The sequence below is a fragment of the Drosophila ficusphila genome, unplaced genomic scaffold, assembly GCF_018152265.1.
Source record: "Drosophila ficusphila isolate 14025-0441.05 unplaced genomic scaffold, ASM1815226v1 contig_712, whole genome shotgun sequence".
NCBI classification, from domain to species: domain Eukaryota; kingdom Metazoa; phylum Arthropoda; class Insecta; order Diptera; family Drosophilidae; genus Drosophila; species Drosophila ficusphila.
This window is the reverse complement of record NW_025064651.1, coordinates 227367-252557: the sequence shown is the minus strand read 5'-3', so window position 1 is coordinate 252557 and position 25191 is coordinate 227367. Positions and strand designations below refer to the sequence as shown.

The 25191-nt window shown below is 40.3% G+C and overlaps 1 protein-coding gene across 6 annotated transcripts in view; it reads right to left on the bottom strand.

The window, feature by feature from the left end:
• LOC108090038 (dual specificity tyrosine-phosphorylation-regulated kinase 2) overlaps window positions 1-25191 on the bottom strand; it is a 51513-nt gene that overhangs the window by 9141 nt on the left and 17181 nt on the right. For 4 of the 6 annotated variants that reach the window (XM_017188534.2, XM_017188532.2, XM_017188536.2 and 1 more), the window contains 5 exons: window positions 25054-25100; window positions 4942-5159; window positions 4100-4460; window positions 3031-3203; window positions 2689-2966 (listed from right to left, as the gene is read on the bottom strand). In XM_017188534.2, the coding sequence (XP_017044023.1) occupies window positions 2689-2966; window positions 3031-3203; window positions 4100-4460; window positions 4942-4965 (836 nt within the window). In that variant the 5' untranslated portion in view covers window positions 4966-5159; window positions 25054-25100. The remainder of the gene's footprint in view (window positions 1-2688; window positions 2967-3030; window positions 3204-4099; window positions 4461-4941; window positions 5160-25053; window positions 25101-25191) is intronic. The other 2 variants (XM_017188533.2, XM_017188537.2) reach the window with 1 other exon arrangement.

Here is a 25191-nt window from a genome sequence, read left to right as displayed (position 1 = left end):
CAAAATCATTCAAAACATGTCTTCAATTAAACTGTGTTTGTTTTCCCTTATCATCTTAAATTGATATCCAATTAATTTATTTCAATGTAAGTACATAACACCCTATGAAATCGTAGATCTCGTTAATATATCCATATTAATTCCCAGGCGATTATCGCCAACTCGATCTCGTTATGAGCCATAAAAATTGAAATTATATCATGACACATTGCAAAGCCAAAGCCGTCGAGTTGCGAGAGGAAGGCAGTGACATTGGAGGCGGGAAAAGGCGGGGAAAGGCGGAGAAAGGCGGGGCAGGATGCTTTCCTCGCGGGCAACATTAGCTGAAATTTATGTGCTTGACACACACACACACTCACACGCAAAGGAAAACTTGGCCACATCCACAGGGCCCGAAGCTTGTTCTTTGGCCAAAAAGGAGCAGCGTCATCCTCGCCGGGACAATATGCTGCATAGTTATGGGGGTCCATGGTATGTAAGGATATGTGTGGGTATGTCGGCTGTCTTTGGCACTTTGGCAGCTCTCATTTTATAGCTGTCGCTGTAAATTATGTGGCTCATAATGCTAAAACAGGACCAACAAAACAACGGACCCCGAATGCCACCTGCCAGGGTCGAATGTGCGAAATCACCCAAAGCAGGTTTGTGTCGGTGTGTGAAATGTGTCACTTGGCGTCAATTTAGTTCCTCCCATCCGCTAGATCCTCATTCTCTGGCCGCCCTCTGTCCTTTTTGTGAAATTAAGTCCTTGAATGTGTCTGGCTTTGCGCAGAGGTGAAATAAGTGTGTCACTTTGGGGACACGGATTAGGTTTCATATTTGCGCTCTGCTGCAGGTCCTTTTGCTAATTAGCTAATCAGATTGTGGGGCAAAACGTGGTCCTCATTTTCGCCCCACATAGTTTATCTCGTTTTCAGGACAAGCGGAATGGGTTTTTCTTTTGATTTAATTACTTTTCCAATTTCTATTAATTTAACCGCAGCGGAAAGTTACTTAATTCTAAGCCCAACTAATCCTATCTGGAACATTTAATCATTTGGACGGGGAATAGGAAATTTTAGCCCTCATGGCATGCAAATTAAATTGCGTGCATGTAAATTTAATTACGTAAAACTTGCCATACAATTTGTTTACTCGTTCAAAACAAACTTTAAAACTTGCCGCTGAGTTGTCAATGCGGTTCCCCGGTCCCCTGGTCACTTGCAGGCGAAAACTTTGTCCGCTGCAGGGGAAAACTTCTTAAAAGCGCAAAAAAAAAAAAAAAAGGGAAATATATTAAGTGCGCACTCCAAGTAACAAAGGGAAACGAAAAACAATTTTGCGGCTAATTAGTCGCAGAGCAAATAATTAATTAAATTTGTGTAGCTTGGAATGGGTTACTACGATTTAATTTCGGCTACCCATCGATTTTTAACTGTCGCCTGCAAATTGGGATTATTTGCCTATTTTCGGTGGCGTGCCACTGGCCCATTTGAATTTAGAAACCCGAAATCAGTTCTCAAAAATGTCAACTCGCAGAAAATGTAAACTTTTTTTTCGGCTTTTCTGGTCTGCAATTAAGACAAATTAGTCGTCCGTCGGCTGACGGAAATGTCAAGCTCAATGGGAAGAGTAGGCATTTGGAAGTGGGGGAAACAAATAGGAAACACAACTACAAGACCGCCGACCTTCGAGGTTCGCTTTCTTCAACTTTGACTGTTGCATCGCGTGCCGCTTCCGTGCCTTCTTTTGGGATTTATTTATACCATATTTGCGCTGCCTGCTGTCTAAACTTTGACATATGCAGTCAGTTTTTCCAGCCCGCCGTGTGCCACCCCTTTATAAATAGTCAACACCAGCGGATTTCAAATGCTGCCAATCAATTAGATTTCTGCCTATACACACACTGGAAATACCTGGCTCAACCCAACAGGTTTTCCTCTGGGCACGACCATACCATACACATATGTATGGTAAGTGTAAAAAGGCTGCCAGTGGGTGTGGAAATGCATTTTCCTGCGCCTGCAAGTAGGCCACACAACATTCAACATTTAAATTGAAATTGATGGCCGAGCGGCGTTTGCGGTCTTTTCCTTGTTGATTTCGATTGTGTCTGCGTCTGCCAGTTTGTTTGCGCTTTTGTGGCAAGTAATCTATGGGGGCAGGAAAATAAATAGATATTTATATTGTTTGCCTCCAGGGCTTTGGGACTTTAAGGTTACCTCTGTCTCACACACCCTTTAATAAGTTAATTTGGAGTCTCGTAAAAGGAATTATGGGAACCACTTGAGAGCCATTCATGGCGTGGGCAGGATTTATGGCCTTATGAAATGGCAAACCGAAACCATTTGATACCGCCATACACACAAAGGCCAATAAAACTTAACTGGAAGACAATGAAAAACCTGCAGAAAACGCACATATGTTTGCTTATTCGGCTTTTCTCATATCGCAATGCGTGCTAGGTACTTGGAACATGGAAATTAATAATAGCCAAATTTTATGGCTAACAAGCACGCAACGAAAGTTGGCGAGCAATAATTGGCAGAATGTTAATAGAAATGCGAGTTATACGCGCATTTAATTGAAGACAGTAAAAGCCAACTTCACTTTTCCCGTGACTGGCAGCAAATCAAAAGCTCTGACGTCAGAAAGAGTTTAGGAATTATGTTTGTTGAGAATCCCAATGAAAACTAGGTTCAAACTTACCTCATCAGCTCGAAGGTAATGCACAAATGTTTGCGGAAGTATGTGTAGTCGAGCATGTGTATGACATTGTGAGATCCATCCGCATCCTTTTCGCGCAGCTCATCGAGGATATTGAGTTCCACGACGGCCTGATTGAGGAAGCGCTTCTTGTTCCTTATGATCTTGATGGCCACGTGTGTGTTGGTCTTGTGGTCCAGGGCTCTGATGACCTGGCCGAAACTGCCTTTGCCAATCACCTCCAGAATCTCGTAGCGGAAGGCTATGTGGTCGTGTTCGATCTGTTATAAATATACAGGTTTAATAATTTCTTTCAGGTTAATAAGATATGTACACTCCACTTACGATCTTGTAGTTTCCATTATCATCGTCATAGCCCAGATTTGTGGTATTGGCTGTGGGGGCGGGTTTGTTGTAATTCTTGCTGGCATGCTGGCCAAAATACCAGACTTCCTTGTAAACCTTAAGTTCCTCGAACTCCAGATCAGTTAGGTAATTCCGAAATTTCTTTACAAGCTCTGTAAATGAAAGGTTATACGATGAGTAAAATCTAAAAACCACTTAAATACAAATACATTTTTAACAGGTGCTTTAGTATTTTTTCCCTGTTTTGGTTTTACATTTTACACGATTTGCATCTGCAATGGAATTTAATTTCCGTCGCGGCTAAAAGCTTTTTCGTGCTTGCTCCTCTTCCCTGACTCTTCGCAACTCGTCCTTTTACTCATTTTGTAACCAAGTGAACAGGTAATTCAGAATTTTCCCATGTGGCAACTGCCACTCGAAAACCCTATTGACCCTGACCTCAATGCCATTTTACTTGTTTTTCTAAAGCGTATAAAAAATTAATTAGAGAGCTGTGGAATGATGAAGTGTGGCCACCAAATGCCTGGAGGGCGTGCTCCACTAATTGGCATTGGACTGCAGCGATGCAAACCGACAAACGCACAATGCATCGCCAGGATTTTGGTCCAAACGAGCAGTCTTTCTGTGGTGGTGAAATTAACCCACTCAGCACAGTTGAAAATTTGTGGATAAAACCCAATTTGTGTAAAAAAATATAGCTTTATTAAATTAAACATTTTAAGTGCTGTTTGTTTCTAAATGCGACCAGAAATGTTTAGAGGTATGCCACTTTGGAATCAGACTAAAATTGGCAAAGTTATGGGCTGTGGACTTCTAGAATAAGTTATCTTATTGCCAAATCATGGGAAAACTTGGAAAAATTTGACATGAACAGGGGTCAAAAAAATCGACGTTGATAATGGCACGATTAAAATGCCACCGCAAACATTCAGGGGTATGATATTTTGAAATCTGATTAAATTGCTGAAGCCCTGGGGCCTGGTAACTAAAAAAGTCTTTTGTTTAGAAACCCCGCATAACTAGTTAAAGGGATTTTAATTCCGCTTACCAGATGGCGTCATGGGCGTATTGCATTTGAGCTCGGCACTTCCTGTGCTGCTGGCCGAGTTTCCCGAGCTTCCGCTGCCACTGCTGCTGTTTGATTTTGTGGAGGAGCCGCGCTCGTTGCCACCATTACTACTATTTGTTGTCGATGACGAGACGGGAGATCCGATGTTGTTGTTGCCATTGCTGTTACTATTGCTATTGCCATTTCCATTCAGGGATGTGGTCGTAACAGATGGCTCGCTGGCAGCCAGGTGGTTGTTTAGTCCATCCAGGCGTCGCGATCCATTGCAAAGCTGTGGCAAATCCCGTCGGGAGCCCGTCAAACGAACATCCCGTCGCAGCTTCTCGTTGTCCAGCTGGATCTGCAGAAGGAACAAGACGACCATTAGTAAATTAATATAGTTCATTAGTAAATATAGCATACCCCCGGGCAGTTAACTAAATTGGATTGCAGCAACTCATATCCCGTAGCTCCATGCCTTAAAAATAAGCCTACTTTCTGGCTAAAGTATTTATTTGTACTGCGTATCTTCTTCCATTTCATTTTTCCGCGAACGTAATTCTTAGTTGAAAAATTACTTTCTCTGGTTTATGAAATCTCTTATTATGCAAATATATAAAATACTTTTTGACAGTAAATTCAAAAACTATGTGTGAAAAATTCTAAAATAAAGTCTCCAGCTATTTCTTTTAAAGTATTTTCCAATTTCTTAGCGTGTTAAAATTATTTCTTTCGGAATATAGGATAGGATGCTGATTGCTTCACCAACAAGAAAGATTTCGAAATCCCTGCTTATTTACGATTTGTTTATTTCCTCGATAATATCGATACCATCTACTTACCGGCATTTCGCATCGATCCAACATTATGCCGACTTCGCTGTGCTGTCGATTTTATCCAAAAGAGAAACGTGTCCACACAGAATTGTTGCTGTCACCCTGAGCCCGGTGCTTAAATGGCTGAGTTGTATCTCCTCTTCCGGCAAACAATTATTGATAACTTTCGGGGTAATATGTCTTTGGGGCGCACATTTGCATTTGTTTTGGTTGTTGGGGGCCAACTGCAAAGAGGAAAAGGTAAATGCTTATTAAACTCGATACACAATGCCAAGACAATGGACGACGCAAGTCTTTAAAAAACCCTTGACTTTTAACCCTTTTCCGGTAACTAACCAACAAAAAATAAAAAAAGAAGTCAAAGAAATATAGTAATAATAAATAGTAAAGAATCAGCGGGCGATGCGCATTCCAAGTGCACACCATAAATAAAACGATAAATGGTAAACAGCAACGCCCCCGAAAACTATCAATGACATGACAAGGCTTTAGGCCATAACTAACTCAAAAAGCCGGCAAACGAGAACGCCAGTCCGTCAACACAGCACAGTAAGCAGTAAGCAGTAAGCAGTTAGCAGTTTTCATTGTCAAGGCGGGCGACGACAAGCGGCCTCATCAAAAAAGAAAAAAAGACCCGAAAAACTTTATTCATATTTTCTCCACAAGGGTCGTAAAGAACCAGTAGTCACAGACCCCCGAAAAAAGCCCTACCCGTTTAATTTAAGACCCGGCCCAGTCCACAGCACAGTTCCCATTCCCCCAATTGCAACGGCCGGTTTGGCTGACAGGCATAAAAACTCGGAAACCAAAGTCATGGCCAATTATTGGCCTTTTCTCTTGCGTCGTGTTTTTTGGGCCCGTTGTGCATTTGACAGTTTGAACGCTTTGCAAGGGATCCCGAAACTCGAACTCGCACTCAATATGCATAATAATCCTAACCCTTTTCCGAAAGAGACCAAAGCCACCCTTTTGCGAGGGCTAAGTGCAGCGGGAAGTTTGGTTTGTTTGGTAAGTTTTTCTTATGAATAGAGGCATAATGAAAGCAGTTTCTCGGAAGTGCACTCTAATGAAATTATGTAAGTTTTTGGTGTACATTAATTTCCCACATATTTAAGTTGTATTCGATTACGGGAATTTGAACTCTCTTTAAGATAGTAATACCTTTATTTAAACCAAACAATTTTTTTTTATTATTTGATAGTTATTTGATTTTTCGTTCCCAAAAACTTCTCTCACTGCACATTAACCGGAGCTCCAAAAATTTCCCGGTACCCCTGGCAGTGGATACCACTCGACTAGTTCCTGTTATACTTAAGCATTTTCTCAGCCATTTTTATTTTCCTTTTAGCTGTCTCTATATCTTTTGCGCTTTGGCATGCTCGGCTAAATTTATTGGCCTTTAAAACTTTTCTGTCATAAAATCATAATTTACAGCATTCGTTTTCTTCGTCAAACTGACAGTTTCTGTGGGTCTGCCAGGAGTCCAACTGTGGGGGTTAAGTTCGGAGCTTTCCTATACATCATGAGGTATTTCGGTGTTGTCTGCTTGTTAAGTCGTTAGCTCTTCTTGTTTCTTTTCCACACTTTTGCCGAAGTTCGGTGAAGTTACTCCGTTGAATGCGAACAGCTTACTCAGTCATTCGAACTGTCTGTCTTTAAATGCACTTTTTGGTTTGCCATTTTCCGACTTTTTTGAGTTTTGCGGAGAGCTAAGAAAGAGCAAAAGCCAGGACCAGTTTAACACTGTGTCTGCTCGAGGTTTGATAAGCGAAAGTTTTATGAACCTACCTTCGACCTAAGCTCTTGGCAAGGTTGAGCAATTATAACTAAATTTAGACCGTTGAAAAGGTGTCGCCGTTGACGGCCACATGTCCGCATTGTTCTCCCAGATTCAAATGACAAATCAATTGAGACTTTATGGCAACGATTGCGGACAGTCGACTGCCGTCAATTGTAAGTAAACTTCAACAATTACACGCCTCAGCAGTCGAACGAACCATTTATCGACATTTTGTGACGCCGTTTTTGATTTTGCATTGATTCCAATTGAGAAACGTCAAGATCATTGGGGATCGTTTGTCATTGCTTTGACACCCACCCAATGTCTGCAATTTCTATTAATGACACTGAATCTTAAATGTCAGACTCAATGCTGTATTTTTGGCTCAAGCTAGCGAAGATGTCTGTTTGGGTTGATTTGGCATTGAGGTTTTGCATTGAACAAGTCAAATCAAATGTCAAAAATTAAGAAACCTCCAAACGACAGATCGATATCGGATCACATTTCAAATCGAAGTGGTCATTTCAAAGCGATACCGCCTTGATTTATTTCCATTGCCTCAGTCATACTAATCCAATTGCGAAATTATGTTTTAGTTTCAAACGAAAGTTGACCCCCGCTGAACCTCGTTGATGTCGATGAAAAACCCGCTTTAATTCGGTAAGCGTCCATTTTATTTCTCCCCATTGCATAATCCACTTAGAGTCCCAGCTCAGCTAATTTCGCCATTGATGATGATGCTGCTGCTCCGCTGACCCAAAGCATTAAAACAAAATATTAAGCCATTAATTTGAAATTTCTACGCCAAGTGTCGGCAGGCACCAGAAAAACAAAAAGAAAATTGGCCACTCAAAGTAATTGAGTTGCACTAAGTTAACATTCCGTTGCCTGTCTCCGAAATTAGCAATCTCGAGAGTGAAAAAAAGGGGAGACGAGATGGTATGGCAACTTTTGTGGCAATAAAAATGTCAAACAATTTATGTGAATAATTTGTCAATTTATTACCGAGACTTATTTTGACAAGTGCGGGAAAATCATTTCAATCTTAAAAGCCGAAAAAGTATCCGAAATTGTGGATGCACTCACCGAGTGCATTGTGTTTTTTGGACAGACCAACTTCCCAGACTGCCGAGGTTTTAATCTTTATTTTTTTATGTTTAATAAATGTCAATTGCTTGCTGAGGCGGTGAATTTGCCTGAGCTTCTCTGTTCGTCAGCGAGGCAAACATTGAGGAGGAGAAAAATAAATAAAAACAAAACAACAAAACGTGACATTTGGTTGTTGACTTTTGACACTTGCAATCATTTTGGGCAGACCCGCAGCAAGATTTATATGCAAACCGTTGACTCGACAGATCTTCATGTAAACTAAGTTCTTCTTTTTCATTTTTGCTTACGGAGTTTTCCTCATTTTTTTTCTGCATTGGAAAAACCTTCAATGGCGGCTGCAAAATGTCAGACATTGTTCAAGGAGTGCTGCCATTTGTAAGCCTCGTTTGGAGCAGTGTCAACAAGAGGATGCCACCGAATTTGGCTTCCTCGGCGAAATGCCAGCAGGAATTCTAGCAACTCTCCGCTTCGGAATCTCGATGGCCTCAACGTGTCAATAAGCTGTCCAAAATTGTGTAGGCCATTGTTTGATTTGATTTATTGAAATGTTTTCTTTTGATTTCTTGACGCCTCAAGTACCGCCTGCCAAAAGTCCGTGTCCACGTGCATACATAGCAGAGATTGTACATTAAAAATATTTTTTACAAATATTTTCGATTGTGAACGGAACATGTCCGAAGTACGGGCTGTCCGTAATGAGACTTGAAGACATCACGTCTACGGTTTTCATTTTATAGTCTTTTACAGCCAGCACATGCATGAAATCGAAAACGACTCGAATCTATTGTTCAATCAAATTTTATTGATTCGTCTGTCTTTGGCCCAAAAACGCCAAATAATTTTTGACACTTTGAAGTTTTGGGGGTAAAAAACACATTAGGGGGCTTTGATCTTTGTGTTTCATGGCTTTAGAGGTTTTAAAAGCAGATGCAAAACAACATTTTAGAACTATAGTAAACAATAAGCAGTATTTGATGAGATATTGGTAAAATTTGGGGATCAGCTTATTTAAAAAACAAACCCATTTAAAAATCATTTCAAGCTTTTTCTTTTGTTTTTTTTTTTAAATAAACACTTTAAAGGCTTGTAAAACCGCAAGTGGCAATTAGAAACATTTAACCGTTTCGCTATTAAATTTATACTTTATACAGGCGTAAATAACACCTGATTATTTCGCAAGGCGTCGTTCAACCGAATTTTATATCGCAGCCGGTCGTCTGCAGTTAAAAGGGCATGCGTGTCTGCTTTTCGCATGCCCATCATAATGTGCAACAATTTTTATACATTTTTTATAGCCCAACTCGAGACATGCATGTTAGGCTCGAATATTTCAAGAAATTCGCAATGGTTTACCGTAGAGCTACTTCGATTCGGTTGGATATTTGGCACACGTGACCCCAATGGGCGTTACTCCATTTAATTATGTGGCACACCAAGAAACGAGAAAATAAAGCATCATTTGTCAACCGGCAAAATTTCGGTTAACTATTACCTCGCGTGGCCCAGAAAAGAGCCAGCCCACGAAAATAGAAAATAAATAAATGCAAAAAAGAGCGAAAAACCCAAGCAGCCCAACCAGACGACATGCTATAAACATTTTTGTTCATTTAATTTCGCGCAGACATGAAACATAAGTGAAATTCATTTAGTTTTCATTATTACGCCTATTTTCGTACGTCGAAAGCGGGCCACAAATTGCATGCCACCTAATTTGGTTAGTTCCCCGGAATGCCTTTTCAACCGGGCATTAACCAGCCAGCCAACTATCCGTGCACGGGCCCCCTAAATGTGACCTCATAAACCATTGACCCACTAACCCCAACCCTAAGTAATGACCCCGGGCGCAAAATGTCAACAAATCCATATGGACTTCCACTGGGGGAGAAGTCAGTCGAATGAAGAGCGGAAGTGGCAGCGATTCCAGTTTTGGTGTTGGTGTGCTGGGTCACCGGAGGGGAACCACTCGGTGGTCAGTTGGCATAGGTCGATGTTTGTTTGGTTTCTCTGGTACATTCTGGTATACACCATGTACAAATCTGGAAACTGTACAAATAACTAACCTAACTTAAGAGGAATAAATACGAAGAAAATGTTGCTATAAGATAAAATACTCAAGTTGAACTTAATACGTTGTAATGTGTTTCATATTAACTCTCAAAAAAAAAATATATATTGTCGCATATGTTAACCAAACTATCCAATTGATATATCCAACCACTCTTCGTACCCACCCAGAACATAAAAAGTAATTCCCTTTTCCAACAATTTCTATCACTGACAGCACTGAATTCTTGGCCACATTTTCAACCCATACAAAAACCAAGTTAAAAGAAAGCCAGCAACAGATGTCAGAGGGCCCGAAAGGCGAGGTGTGCGCCTGACATATAAACCCTAATACCGCAACACCGACGACAATCGCCAACCCCCAACGATTGTTAAGGGCCAACGCTGCGTATGTGTAATGTAATGTAATGGTGGTCAATGCACTGCTTAAATCGAAAGAGCTCCCCAGCCGTAACCTCCAATCGAGGGTGTTGGTTGTTCAGTGGTAGAAAAACCGATAGCAACAGCAACAAAAAACAATAACCATTTTAATAACTTCCGTTCTAGAAACACTTTTGACTGCCTATCGACTGCACAAAGACAATAGGGCGAAATGGGGAGCTCTTTTGGGGCTTGGGGATCGGAACTGGCGGTAACAGGCGGCAAAACAAGTGCAGCGGGTTAACGGATTTTATTGCCCATGTTTTCCGTGCATTATGCTTTATTGGACCCAACTGTGTTGGCCAGCAAATAACAAAGAGGCTCGCTCGCCAGGCGGTGCAATCGTGAAATCGCTTCAAGTGGCCAACTGCCCGTTTTTGGGTGGAACAAAGTGGAGTGGAGTTGTCGCTTTTGTTGTCGGAAAATGACAATTAGCCGTGTGTTTTCCTCCACTTTTCTCTCAGCTCGCTCATTTGACAGTTGACTGCATTTCTCTTTACCCAAATACAAATACAACAACACCAGTGCAAAAGGGGGAATGCAAATAAAAAATACAAAAGAAATAAGCGCACAAATGTAGATGCATTTCGATGTTGATTTTCGTAGCTCGTCGCGGAAGTCTTCGAATGCAATCCCAGATTGAGTAATAAACATCCATCCAAGTATCTGTGTGTAACAGCTGCAAGCGCATTGTAGATTTTGGTTAATGGGTCTGTCGACGTCGAGATGGAAAATGCAGGAAGCGAAGTGAAACTGTTACAATCTGAATCGAAATTAGCCACGGGGGATTATTTGTTTTCAAAATAGAGTTAACAATGATGAGAGTGAGCCGCTGCAAACGGGGAAATCGGGCGGAGATCAAAATCCCCAGTAACCTTTCGACTTTGATTGATAAGTGGACGTTCGAGAGGAAACTTGAAACTTTTTCTTTGGGGATTGTGTACAGACATACCTTCTTTGAAAAAACTACACAACTTCTTGTAAACAAATGGTTAAAATTAAGCCTTGTAAATGAATTACAACACAACTTTAGAGCTTTAATTGAAAAACCAGCACTTACAGCACCTCTTTAATTGCCCTTTTTACAACAGACCCATAATTACTTCAGCCACATTGCCATATGCTCTCAGCACAATTTAACGACACCCAAAACAGAATCTTTGCCACTTATTCAATTCTCGGTTAATGGTCTGCGCAACCTTGATGTTCATTAACCCACCAGACCGCCTCAAGTTCAATCACAAAGGCCTCAGGGCAGCTCGTAAGAAAAGAAAAGAAAACAAAATGTGAAGGAAAAAAATCAACTAATCAAAATGTCACACTTTCCATACAGAAAGCGGAGAAAAATCTGCTGACAGCTGACAAAACCAAAGCAACCAAAACCAAAAGCCAGCAACTACAAACTACGGGTATTCGAATACGGGTGTGTGTTTAGTTTACTTTTTGGATGCGAGGGGCAATCGGGTGTTGGTGCTTTACAATGAGCCATGGAACACACGAGCAATTGCTGGTGGCTCAGCTGGTGGGTCTTTTGGGTGGTGCAAAGCGGTGGTGGTGGTGGTAGTGGTGGTGGTGGTGGAGACACCGAACCACACTCAGATTACAGCAGAGAGACAGAGGGGCCAGGAAAAAGCGACGAGCGACGAGCGGCGACGTTGACGACTAGCGACAATTGCCTCAACTTTGGCGTTAATGAACATGAGCACACTTTGCCAAAGCGAGACGAGAGTTTTTCATGGCTCAAGCCCCCTTTTTGCCTTCACCATCCCATTTCAGGCCTGATTCCAAGACGGCGTAATGAATTGATGTGGCTACTGCCATGGCGATGATTATGATGAGATCGAGTCGAGACGAGACGTATAGATGAAGGAAACAGCGGCAGTACTCGTCCATAATTTGTGAGAGATGCGAACAAAAAGCATTTTACCATTTAATAATATGAAAATAATTGAAGCAATTATCAAAGGCAACATACACAAGTGCCACAGCGAAGGCACGATCAACACAATTAACCATATTGTAGTTTCTTTATGACCCAGACCGTTTGCGCGACAATTGTTATATAAAAAGCAAGGAGAGATTGTGTGAGCAATGCCATCGACAAGTTCAATTAATTCTGAAACGGGCAAAGTAGGCCTTTTATATTTTAGTACCTGTGTTCCTTAATTAATTTATTGATTTTCTCATCAATCTCTATTTATTTTATTTTTCCTTTTCCCTCACGATGTGCAATCCAATTTCAGTCATTGATATGTCAGTAAATAAGCTATGTATCTTCAACCTTTTTACTACCTATCTGTTAATGATATTTACTCTGCCACTTGCTTTTGTGGTCGATTAGTTAACCAGCTCGACTTACCCGCCTTTAAACTAGCTCACTTACAGATTTTAGCCCTATTTCTCTTCGGTCTCCTATTCTTGCAGTAACAACTTACTGGAAAAGGCAAAGACTAAACGAAACGAATAGAGAAAAAAGCAAACCACAAGCAGAAACAATTGACATTTGATTGACTGACAGTTGTTTGTCAGGTTTTTGACAATTAGGCGTCAAAGTGAAATTGCTTTCGATTTCATATGAGGGCCAGAGACAAATGATCCACAATTGCCTTGAAAATTGATTGGGAATTTCTGGGACTAGCCTTGATTGCCGTGGAACTATTTTTAACACAAAATTGGTGGGCTAACTATTTTCGCTGCTACCCAAAAAAGACAGACAGACCGAAAAGAAATTCGAGAGAATGCCTGTCGAAATTGGGTCAAAATTCTCCCACTTGGCATGTGAAATGAACTCGCAAAAATGACGAGCCGACAAAGAGAGGGAAAAAATTTTTTAAATTTGAATAAAAAACTAATTAGGGGTTGCGCAAAAGTCTTCTAATAAAATTATCAAGTGGTCGGCGATCTTTAATCGACAATCATGATTACCCTCATCGCTTGAGAATGGGGATATATGTGAGCTCAGCGGGAATTGGAGCTCAAGAGTTCCCAAAAGTCCGAAGAATTGAACCAGTTTTCACTTTGTTTTTGTTTTATTTGTTTGCCGACCGACAGTTCGTTATGAAGATAAACACATCAATCGACCAAATTTAATAGTATTTATTTGGTCTTCGTATTTTTATTGCTAATTTTCACAGCTTGTGCTTTGCTTTATTACATTTTCGAAAAAATAAAGCAAATACACGTTGGATGACAAACAATATCTTGTGTGTCGGCTTTTGTTTATAATGCCAAATTCAGAGGTTCACTGAACCGAACCGCTTGTCGCGTGGATGTGAAGAGGGGTATTTAGTGATGGCATCTGGTCCGGATTCCTATTCCTCCGCCATTGACGATCGAAGCGAACTAGTTTTGTTTCCAGAATCCAACTGAGTGCTGTTGCAAATAAACGAGACCCATCAAGTTGGGCTCCAAAGGCATCGATTACGTGACGAGAATCCGTAACGAACTCAGCCAAAGTAGAAGCCACAAATTGCATGGCTTGCACTAAGCCCATTCACTGCACATTTATGTAGAGTGGTGGGTGGTTTTTTCTCGCTTGGGTGGAATAGCATCTTTTCGAGTGCTGCACCTGAGCCAAATCCCACACGAAAAACTATTTCGGAGTGTTGTTTATTGCACTCTTCAAGGCGGCAAGCTCATGTGCTCAAACATTCAGGGACAAAATAAAAATGCTTTTACGGGGATTTTATTTTAAGCCTCCCGAATCCATTGTTTCTGATCAGTTTTCTTTCGGTTGTTATATATATACTATACACGCCTGCGGCCATTAAATGCGCTTTTATATCGCGGTTTTTATGGCTAAATTTTATTTAAATCTGGACCGTTTCAAGAGTTTTCGTTGAGGCTGGGCAAGGTTTTTATGTAACAAGCAAGAGAACAGTCGAATTTCTTTGTTTACGTTTTTCGTGTGCGCGGGGAGAATCATTAAAAACTTGACCCACTTTTTCGAGTGAGTCAAGCCCGTGCCAATTTCTTGAACTTTGCTACGGCTATTTCTATTGCATAACTCGCACCTGGCATGCACCGGACCAACGATAACGATTGCCATTCCGATTCCGATGACCAACCGCCGAACTCCAGCTAAACAAAAAAAAACTCAACTCAAAAAAGCTGCCTCCGAGTTTGCTTTTGTTTCTCATTTGTTTGTTAGCCAAGGCTGTAGCAAATCCATTCACTCGCTTTAGTCAATTTTGCCTTTGCAGTTCCAGTTGCAGTTTGGGTTTCAGTTTTTCGTTCATCTTACATCTTTCGAACAATGAAAAATTGGCAATCGTCATGAAACCAAAACAAGGTTTAAACAACCGAAAACTCCGCGAAGCGCAAAGCAATTAGACATGCAATTCTCGAATGTACAAGTAATGTCAAAGTTGTAATTAAAACACGTCCGTAAAGCTGTTTAAATTTTGCACAGATCATCGCTGTGTGGCAACAAGTAAATAAATATTAAAGAAACAAATAATAACTTGGCACAGTCCAAAGTGTTGGGCTGCAATTGTTACTGTTATGGAACTGGAGATTAGCTATCCGTTATACAACTCCCGAAAGTGACGAATTATGCATGCAAACTATTCATCGCATTTAGGGTAAACTCAGGCCATATATCATTTTTAAGCGTCGGGCCACTCAACGCAGTGCAGCATCATCAGAAAAGCTCACCGCACCGACAAAGTCAAGTCACAAAAGAAATATGAGAAAACTCGTAAATAAGAAATGTCACAAAATTTCCATTTGAAAGGCTTTTCTTTGGGTAGGAAAAAACAGTCGGAAAGTGGAAGTATACATATAGAGGACCGGGCAAATCCATTGAAGAGACTAAAAGTCAAGGTCTGTCAACTCTTTGCCGCTGGAACATTTAAAGCGGAATAAACTACAAACGAAACCAATGAAAAGCTGAACGAAAATGGAAAGTAAATGAGTCGGGAAATGTCTGGCAGCATTTCAATAAAACCAAATTTCCACCAACTGAAAGTGCAAGTTAAAGGTCTATACACGAGTATATTGATTGAGCGACAAAATACTTAATGAGAGTCAAAGTCTGTCAAACTGTGGGGAAAAATTCATTAGGATGTTGTCAATCAGCGGAGGAGAAACCTTTTTTTGAAGTTTTCGAATCAGCGAAAAGTTTTACTAATTGTACTTGAGAGGCTCTGCTAAAATCCCTAACAAGTTGCGATGGCCAAAGCCGAAGACCTGAACTCCTGGCGTCCGAAACTTGCTAAACTGGCTTCGGAGGCTTTGGCTTCTTTCACATGGCCAGCACTCTTCGATTGCAGGTTTTTGAAGATCATGGTCCAGCGGACTAACAACTTGTTGTTACTCTCCTTGTTGTTTTTGCTGCTGCTGTTGTTGTTGTTGTTGTCGCCAAACGCATGCCTCTCGCTTGTTTTTGTTATTGTTTTTGTTTTCGTTAGTGTTGTTGGTGTTGGCGTTGCACTAAAGTGGCTAAAGATTTTTAAGGTTAATGCACTTGAGTTCGTTGTCGCTTCTTTGCTGACCAAACTTGGTTGTTCAGGTTGTAGTTGTTGTTGCTGGTGGTACTACTACAACTCCTTTCGTGATCTTGTCGCAATTTACATTTTCATGCACCAATAAATGCGTAAATAATAATTACCCGTTAGGCTCTGCACATAAATTGCCAACAATTTGGTTTTGGATCTTGTTTTCATGTTTTCTCTTCTGATATTTTTTCGCGGCATTTGATTTTGACAAATATTACGCATACGCAACGTTGCACGGTTAGACAAATGCCATGTGCAATTCGGCACTTTCACTTGTTCGCATCACGATAGGTAATTTAGGAGACATATTATTTAACTGGCTAATTTGTTATAAACATGTTGGAGATGTCGTCTCGAAGGAAAGTTGCAAGGCCAAGTTTATCGACATATTTTTAGTTACATTTATAAAATAATTTACCAAAATTATTTTTATCTATCTTTCCTAACAAAACCAGATATAATTTTAAGTAAACAAAAAAATATTTTGCATGAAATCGTTTTGCATACATTTTGCAACACATTTCGCTGTTTATTCATACAAATCGTATAATGAAAACCACCGAATCGTGATTTAGTATGCACATAAAACTATTTCTCATTCTTTCCACCAAATGGGTCAGTGCTGTCGGCAACCGCTTGATTTGGGTCAAATGTGCCCACAGAATATTAAACAAACCGTTTTTTTTCGGCAAAGGAAGAAGGAAAAAAAAAGAATAATAATTATTATTACCATTCGCATGGCAATAAAAACACGAAAAGACAAGAGATCGTAGAAACCCGAGAGGAAGTTGTTAATTAATACTCAAGACAGTAGAGCTGGAAAAACTTCTGGGGAGCTGAGTTCCTCGGCTCTGGCAAGTCTGGTTTTTTAATTAAAAACTGGAAGCGCTTGATTCTACGTTTTTATGTATGGCCACAATTCTTTTTTATGCACGGGTAATTTGGTTACATTCGAGCTACTCCACCGAGGGTCGTCTTCGAATTTCTTATGGATGCCAAGCAGGGAATTAATGGAGCATTGTTGGACCCTTCGTTAGGTGAAAAGCGTAAGTAGTTGAGTTTTTTAGGTCACGTGGCACCCAATAAGCTAAATACTTGATTATCACTTACAGCATATCTTATTATTTTACCATTTGCCGTAATTTATATTTGCCAGTTTTGCTTACCTGAAATGAGAAGGAAATTTAAATTTGTATAAGTAAGATTGCTTTAAGTTCTTTACACAATTTAATAATTATTTAAAGATACAACTTAAAAAATACAAGACTGCACTGTTTGCTTTTCTTTCCCATTGAAAAGAATTTGCCATTTCCGTCAGTGAACTGATTAGGAAACCATTTCCCAGCCACTTTCTATCGATTAACCCGTTCAGAGATGGACTTCCGCCCATTTCCTGTTTGGTTGCATCTTGTATCTTGATTTAGTCTCCCTGATGCTGTCCAAATGCTGCCGAGCTGTCTGGCCGCATAACTTAAAAACATCCAAGAAACTAACCAGAGCGAAATGCCGGCATTTTAAGGGCAGCCAGGGTCGTCTTGGCTATTTATAAGTACCTGTGCGTATTTCTGCCCAAGTTGTTTGGTTCTTTTTGCTTTTGTCTTCATTTTGGCATGCAATAAATTTGTGTTTTCTGGTCACTTGCAAGGAAACGGGCTGACAGCTGTCAGTGTCTGTATCGCGCCGTCGAAAAGTATCTCACAGATAGCTAAAGACGAGAGATTCGCGCCCGTTTAAAGTGATTTCCCTGACTTGTATCCGCCACCAATCAAACAGCAACTTTCCAGCGATTGCGACAAATGTTTTCACTTTTCATTTTCAATCGAACGGACAACCGACGCACTTAACAGCCACGCCCATTTCCTTAGCAATTCAATTGCATTTGATTGATTGATGCACTGGCGCGAGGCAATCAATTAAATATTAACTGACATTGTCAATCAGCCGGGCTTGCATCATTCGCAGCCAGGCGGAGTTGCATTAATTACCAAGACGAGCCGTGACTTTAATCAAGATGCAGTTGCATCAGTGAAGCCGAGTCATCGAACCAAGCCGGCTCAACCCAATTTCCTATCAATTGCCTCCAGTTTCTTTTTTTCGTTGTCATAACAACAAAATCAGCTCTTTAATATATAATAGACAAGATCGAGTTGGGGAAAAACAAAGCCAAAAAAAAATTGGAGCTGAAAAAAAAGTGGAAGCTTTTGATTTAACCACTGCCTGCAGCCACAGCCATGGCCAATCAATTTCAGTGTTTTTGTTTTTATTACTGCTGCTGACCATTGACCAGCACCTCGACATCATCGAATCGACGAAGCCGCTGCTTAATCATAGTGGAGCAGAGCCCAAATCCCCATCCCCATCCCCATTCCATCCAGTCCACTCGAAGACCAAGTCCAATTTCGAACAAGGAGCTCGCTTCATTGTGCCAGCAGCAATTTTTTTTCCTCTGTCCGTTGTCGCTGCTCCGCCGACCATTGGCAATCATTGAATCATTTCAGCCAATACCCCGAACCAAACTATCCATCTATCTTGCTGGCCATCTAACGAAATGCCTGCTTTCGGCTCGATTCACTGGCTCTGACCTACGATAAGTTTCGCTCTGCGCCTGATTATACTCGTAAAACTTTCGTATCTTTGGACAGGGCATGCATAATTGTCTGGTTCGGCATTTCGGCTAGAAGCCGAGATCTCGTTTGTCCATAAACCTTTTCTTTTGTAGGTCATCGGGGTTGAGTTTGGTTGAGATACGGCTGAATTGGCGGAGCAGCGCATACATTTTGCATTTGTAATTGCAATGAGATGCAAATATGGGTGGTTAGCGGATCGTTTTTTTGATCACTGATCGCTTTAGTTAAGTTTCTATTTAAATAAATTGGAAAGTCTAACAGGATGTCTAACAGATGTGCTTTAAATAATAGCAGCGTATCTTAAACAAATTGGGGTGTTATGGATTTATTTATGTAACCAGAACCACATTCTTTAGACATTTTGTTCTTAGTAATTTCAAATTTCCTCTGCAATTTCCTTACACTGCAATTAGCCCACTTAGAAACCGCCACCTGTTAACCACAAGCAAATGTTTCCCAATTATCAGAATAAATTTCCCAAGCACTAAGAAAATTCTACCGAAAGAGGCATTGACTAAGAGCAGAAGCATCTAAATATGCATAAATAGATACGAATCTCGGGCGGACGTGATTTTCCTAGGGGGGCAGAAATTAGTAAACAACGTGGGGTTACCTGATGTCTAAGTAAATAAATACCGGAGCCGCGAAATCAGCAGGGAAGAGTTAGGATCGTGCGGTGGCCCACAAAAGATCGGCGATTCGATCCCCACACATAAACTTAGCCAGACGCCATCGAGACCGACCCAGTGACCAAGTTATGTATGCTGGTCTAGAGAGGATGGGGATGAAAACGAGGTGGAGAAAGGAATTCGCATTCCCCACGGTGTTAAGAATTTATGAGAATTTTCGTTTGTGCCCGAACACGTAACCCGACGATAATGAACGATCATCGTTCATAACAGAAGGAGGAGGAGATGTATGCGATCTAGATTTTATAACGAACGATTAATGGGAACACTTCGCTGGGTGCTGTGAGTGTGGAGTGGCGCCCCCTGGCGTCGAAATTGTCATTCGATTGAAAATGAAAAGCGCCTGCGCGAACGAGTTTCGGGTTTTCCACTGTTTTTCCTGCCCGCCGCCGACTCCGCCGGTTTTGTTTTTCTTGCTTTCCTATTTTCACAGTGAAATCGATATTGGCGATGTGTGCACGTTTTATAATTTTCCCAGTGAAATTTTCTTATTGGATAGATGCATCTTCGAACTGCTGATATTGCATTTTGTTGTCTGCTGCGAGATTGCTTTTGTTTCTGTTCGCTAATTAGCGCTTTTTTCTGTCTGTTTGAACTGCTTTCCAATTGTATTTTATTTTTTCATCAAACGAAACAATTTTCACGCGCCAATTCCTAGCATTGCTTAAGCGGCACGTAAGTAAAAAGTTGTGTATTTTTAGAAGCAAAATGCGAACGAAAATGCTTAACACTAAGGAGGAATCAGGGAATTGCAGAGAAGTTTTGCACATAAAAACTGAAATTGATTGAGAAGTAACACGGCAAATAGTGAAAAAAATCAGCAAACATCTTAATTAACATGGTAAAGCTTTTAACAAAAGTAATTGCAAATTGTATATTTTTGTACTTTACTGTTTAGCACTCAACAACTTTTAACAGCATCCATTTTTACTGCAGAAAACTCCTCAGCTTCTTCAAATTGATTCACTATATTAATAACTTCCTTTTGGTGAAACACCATCTGGTTCTTAAATTTCTTCGAAAATGTAGACAACACTTCCATCTATCGGCAGTAGTCAAGTTGTAAATTTTCAACAAATTTGTCAAAAATGCCATAAAGTGGCTTGAGGGGCTGGAAACACATTTGCATTCAAAAAGAACTTAAACAGCATGTGGGTCAAAAAGAAACTCAGAGGGGCCACACACAGCAGTACCATCAACAGCCGAAGCAGAAACATAAACAAAACCGCCGCCAATTTATGACACTCCACAAAACACTGACAAAAAAGATTTCCAAATGCAGAGAACCCCCTCAAACTAATTGCATTTCCTGTCAGTTCAGCGGAGGTGGGAGACTTCCACAAAAAACGCATAAATTAACAACAAGCACAACTTCCGATAGACAATAGAACAAAATAACATGGAATAAAATAGAACAAATGAAGCAGAAGAGAAATAACAATAAAATAGGGGAGAACAATTCGGATTCCATCCATCCCAAAGTGGAACCAGGGAGTTCTATTTGGAACAAATTCCAGTCAACTCGAGGGGAGTTCGTAAACTCTAGTACTGAAAGCCGTTAAAGCGTGACGAACGGAGTTTTGACTGCAGTTCTGCCCCCATCATTTTAGACCGTAAATGAAATGACCACCAGTACAGTGGCGTACATGGGTGAAAATAAAAGGGGGTTCGGTTTCCCCCAAAGTTTCGTAATGGCAGCAATTACTATTATCATTAAATTGCGCCAGGAAATGGTATGTAAAACACTTTTTTTGTTTCATGTTTCCATTAAAATGTACATATTAATATTTTTTACGATTACTGTTTAGCTCTGTATGTTTGATTTAATTACGGACGAAACCCTTCTTTTATATGGATACCCAGTTTTGTAGGCCTTCGCTCATGGAATTTTAAAACATGATTTTATATTTTTGTAGCCCCCTCTGAAGATCTGCACTCTGGCCGTCACATGCTGCACAACTCCATTAGATCCCAATGAAAGCAAGGGGAATGTTAATTAGTTCTGCTTTAGCTTGTTTATGCTGCTGTGTGTAGTTTATGTTGCTTAATTTTAATGCGCAATGTAATTACATTCCTGACCAGCGTCGAACCTCGAACAGCTGTACCACAAAACTCCTTCGCAGCAATAAAAAAGAAGACGTCTATGTAAAACTCCAGTAATTTTTTATAGCTCCTCTAGGCTACTCGACAAATGCTCCGACGACTTTCTTGCTAAAATCCATAAAATGAGGAATAATTTCGAGTTTGAGTTGGGAGTCATTAGAACTTGCTGAAGCGTATAAAATTTTAAAATTAGCATAGATTGTAATTGAGAAGGAATGGAATAAAGATTCATTAAGATTCGTTTGTGGTAACCAATGAAACTTTAAATATAAAAAATTATTTTATACAGAAGTTAGTGATTAAGCGGAAAGAGAATGTCCAATTGGTTAAATACAATACCCGATAAGCTCTTTATATATAAAGTAAACGTTATAGCTTATTAGTAATTCAGTATGTTTTGCGCGTTTTGTTTGCAAACACTTGATAGCATGTAGCGTTACTTTCCAAGCCTTGATTTGCAATTTCCTGTTTGTTAACCAAGCAATAATAATAAACAAAACATAACTTTATTGAAAAAGTAAACGACGCATATATTTGTGGGTTTTTATGTAGTTTTTAACCAGTCATGACTCGAGAACCGAAAGCCTTGACCACTTGCCACTCAAGACCTTCAAATGCAACTGCAACGTCATTTTTGCAGCTATTAGCTAACAATTCATTGCATGCAAAAGGTATATATCTTGATTTATTTATACTCGCTGCCTCCGCCTTATCTAATCTCCTCGAGTGACGCGAAGACGGCATCATCTGTTCTATATAGAATTACGCGTGGCGCATTCACAGCATTCGCCAACGGATTTCGTAATCTTCTGAGAAAAGTGGGTTGTGTTGGGTGGTTGGTGGGCAAAAGGGAGGCTTTTGGGTTTGTTACGATTCTGGCTGTCTGCCTTTCGCTTAGTGTGTCAGTCTAAATATATATTCCTTCATTGTTTCGCTGCATTTCAATTGTGCATTTTATTCGAGCATTACAATCTCAAGAGATCTATGCCAATTGATCGAGAGACTGACGGGCAGGTGGGAGGCAAACGTCGAACTGTTTTTCAAATGGGTTCTTATCGCCTTAGATCGTCTCATGTGGATTCGCATTAATTTGTGGGAACAAAATGGGTGAGCTTGAGGTTTTTCGGGGGTTAACGAACACTCATGAACTGGTTTTATTTCAAAATTCAAAACCATTTTTGTTCTGTATTTAAGTTTGTGTATAACTAAAGTTTTTATTTGGGTAAGACTATGGTTTGCATTACATTCCAACCGTTTTCCTTGGTTTACTTTTTTATCTAACGAGGTGATAACTTGTAGAGCATCTCGGCTTCGTTATCTCAGAACTTGTCTCAATGACCACTTCCATGTGATATCTTTCGCTTAATTGTTGCTACGTGTATTTCGAGTAAAATGTTTGTTGTCTTGGGGTAATTGCTGCTTATTTGCCTGCATGCTTGCCTGCCAGTCTGCTGATCGTTTGACCGATCCGTCGCGCTTGGCTGTTGTATAATGTCAATTACTTGTGATTTACGACAGTTTAATGATAGACGACGATACTCATAGGTTGCCTCGCTCCTCGGCTCTTATGTGGCGTGTATGCGTTGAGGGCCAGAAGGAGGTTGAAGGAGAAGGAAGGACGAGGGGCAGAGCCGAATCGCATTCACATAATAGTTGCTACATGATGCGAGCTTAGCATGTGATGGATGTGATATTTCAGCGCTCGAATGTTGTGTTCTTGTGCCCAGTGTTGCATGTAATTGGCTCATAAAACTTTGCCCAACAAAAAAAGTGAAAAAAAAAACAAAAAAATCTCCTTTGATGGACGCAGGGAACCGCAACTCCTTACAAAAGGGCAAATCGATTAGGTGGCCAAGCTCACTTACTCTGATGTCAACAACTTTTCTCATCAGCAAAGTGTCGAAGAGCGTGTGTGACGTAATAAAGTCAGATGAACCTGAACTAAATCTGATCATGAATATGCACCGGTGCCTCATCATTTGATTATTCATGAGGCGAGTCCAAAACTTCAGGTGTTGGTGGCTCTGCCAGTCGCACTAAATAACAATTAGCTTTATAAGGTAAAATCGTTTTTTTATTTTTAGCTTAGCTTAGCTAAGTCACCCATTTGGATAACAAGTTTGTGAAGAGGGGGCGCCAAAAATTTCACTTTGAGTTGCTGAAGCTAAAAAGTGGGCAGATCAAAGTCTGCAGATTAATCAAAGTCTTTAAGCCACTAATCAAGTGGAAAATTAAGTCCCGTTTGATTAAACATGTTGCAAAAGTTGATATAAAAATATAAATGCAAAATATTTATTGAGCAATTTTTAATCAATTTTTTATCAATATGAGTTTATTATAAATCATAAAAACTTGACTTCGAGTCAGAAGTCATTATCATAAATTCATATAATAATAAAAAACCTAAAATTTGGTAAAACAAAAGTATTGTTCAGCAAAGTCATAACACAAAAATTATCAGATAAGATAAATAAACACGAGTTAGGTAACTTCAGGAACACAATTTCTTTCTTTGAGATTGCTACAACATGACTAAGCCAACAGGTTCTGTTTTGGGTTTTTGCAAGATGTTTTACCTTGTTCCTTTTTTTGTGCGTCTATACAAGTCTGTTTTTGGTTCTAAGCCGAGAGACCGACCACCGACTGACCACCGAAAGGGAAACGAACTCATTGAAATTCTTGACAGGTTAGGCGCGCGAATAGTGTGGAATAACAAAAGAAACACATCAAACCCAACTCTGGATAGAACATAATGGATAGAGAAAGATATAGAAAGACGTCAGCTACCAAGAGCTATCATATGTTTTTTTGAAGGGGGGAAGACCTCATGTTGAGAGCTCCTACACCTTCCATTTTTCCCGCCAGTTGACGCTTTCCCCCATTTCCGTTTAAGGAACCGCCACTAAACCCACTAAGTCCATAGAAAAGTTAATTTCCACTCGGCTTGACAGTGGGCCACTAATAAAAGCAAAATATTGCCAAAGTATTGAGCCCATAAAGTAGAAAAGTTTTAATGAGAAAAATACCTTGGCATAGTGGAGAAAGAACTTTTTTGCAGAGACTTTAAAGGGAGTGTGGGTTAAAGGCAAAGGACCTGGAACAAAAGCCAGGACTCAATGACAGCAGCCACAGAGACAAGTATCTTTCAGTTGGCAGACAATAAAGTTGACACATATTGGAGTGCATTCATTGTTTTTATCGCATACAGGAAGCTGGGAAAACTCGACTCGGGGTTATTACACTCCCCAGCAGAAAGGTTCTGTCAGCCACTGCACTGATTTGTAATTGTACTTTATTTTATATACTTTGTTTTATTTGCTTTCTATCTCCGCTTCATGTATTTATCAAGCCGCAAAGTTACTGGCTGATTAGAGAGTCGCGTCGCGTTGTCGTTCCCACTCAGAAGTGGGTCACCGATTTGTTGACTCCAAGTGGCGGCACTATAAAAAGTATTACTTCGCGGCACATATTGATAACTCTCGTCGGCAGCTGCACTTTAGGTTGCATTATGCATTTGGCGTCTCTTTGTCGTCGTGGGCTTTATGGTGGAATTTACGATAATTTGTTTGCGAGCTGATTCCATATCAATCAATCGGCTTCGCAGCACTAGGTTACTAGAGCAAATGAAGCAGGGGCACTAGATAAATCAGACTTTTTTCGAGGCTAATGGGAGATTATTGACCCATGCTGCGATTTCAAAACACGTGCTTGCGAAAGAACTTCTTTGGCCATTCGATCCGCCCCGCGACAAAACTCAATTAATTATTTTTAGGTTCCCTTTCGCGGGCAACATGACACTACAGTCTGACTGCCAAAGTTCAACTCACCTTGTCCAAAACAAAAAAGGTTGCTCTTGCGCAATTTCTTAAGACGTCTGCAAAAAAAGACATGGAAAAAAGACACACAGACAATGGTTAGATAAATGCCAGACAGAATTACCAATCAAATAATAATTATTATTAATT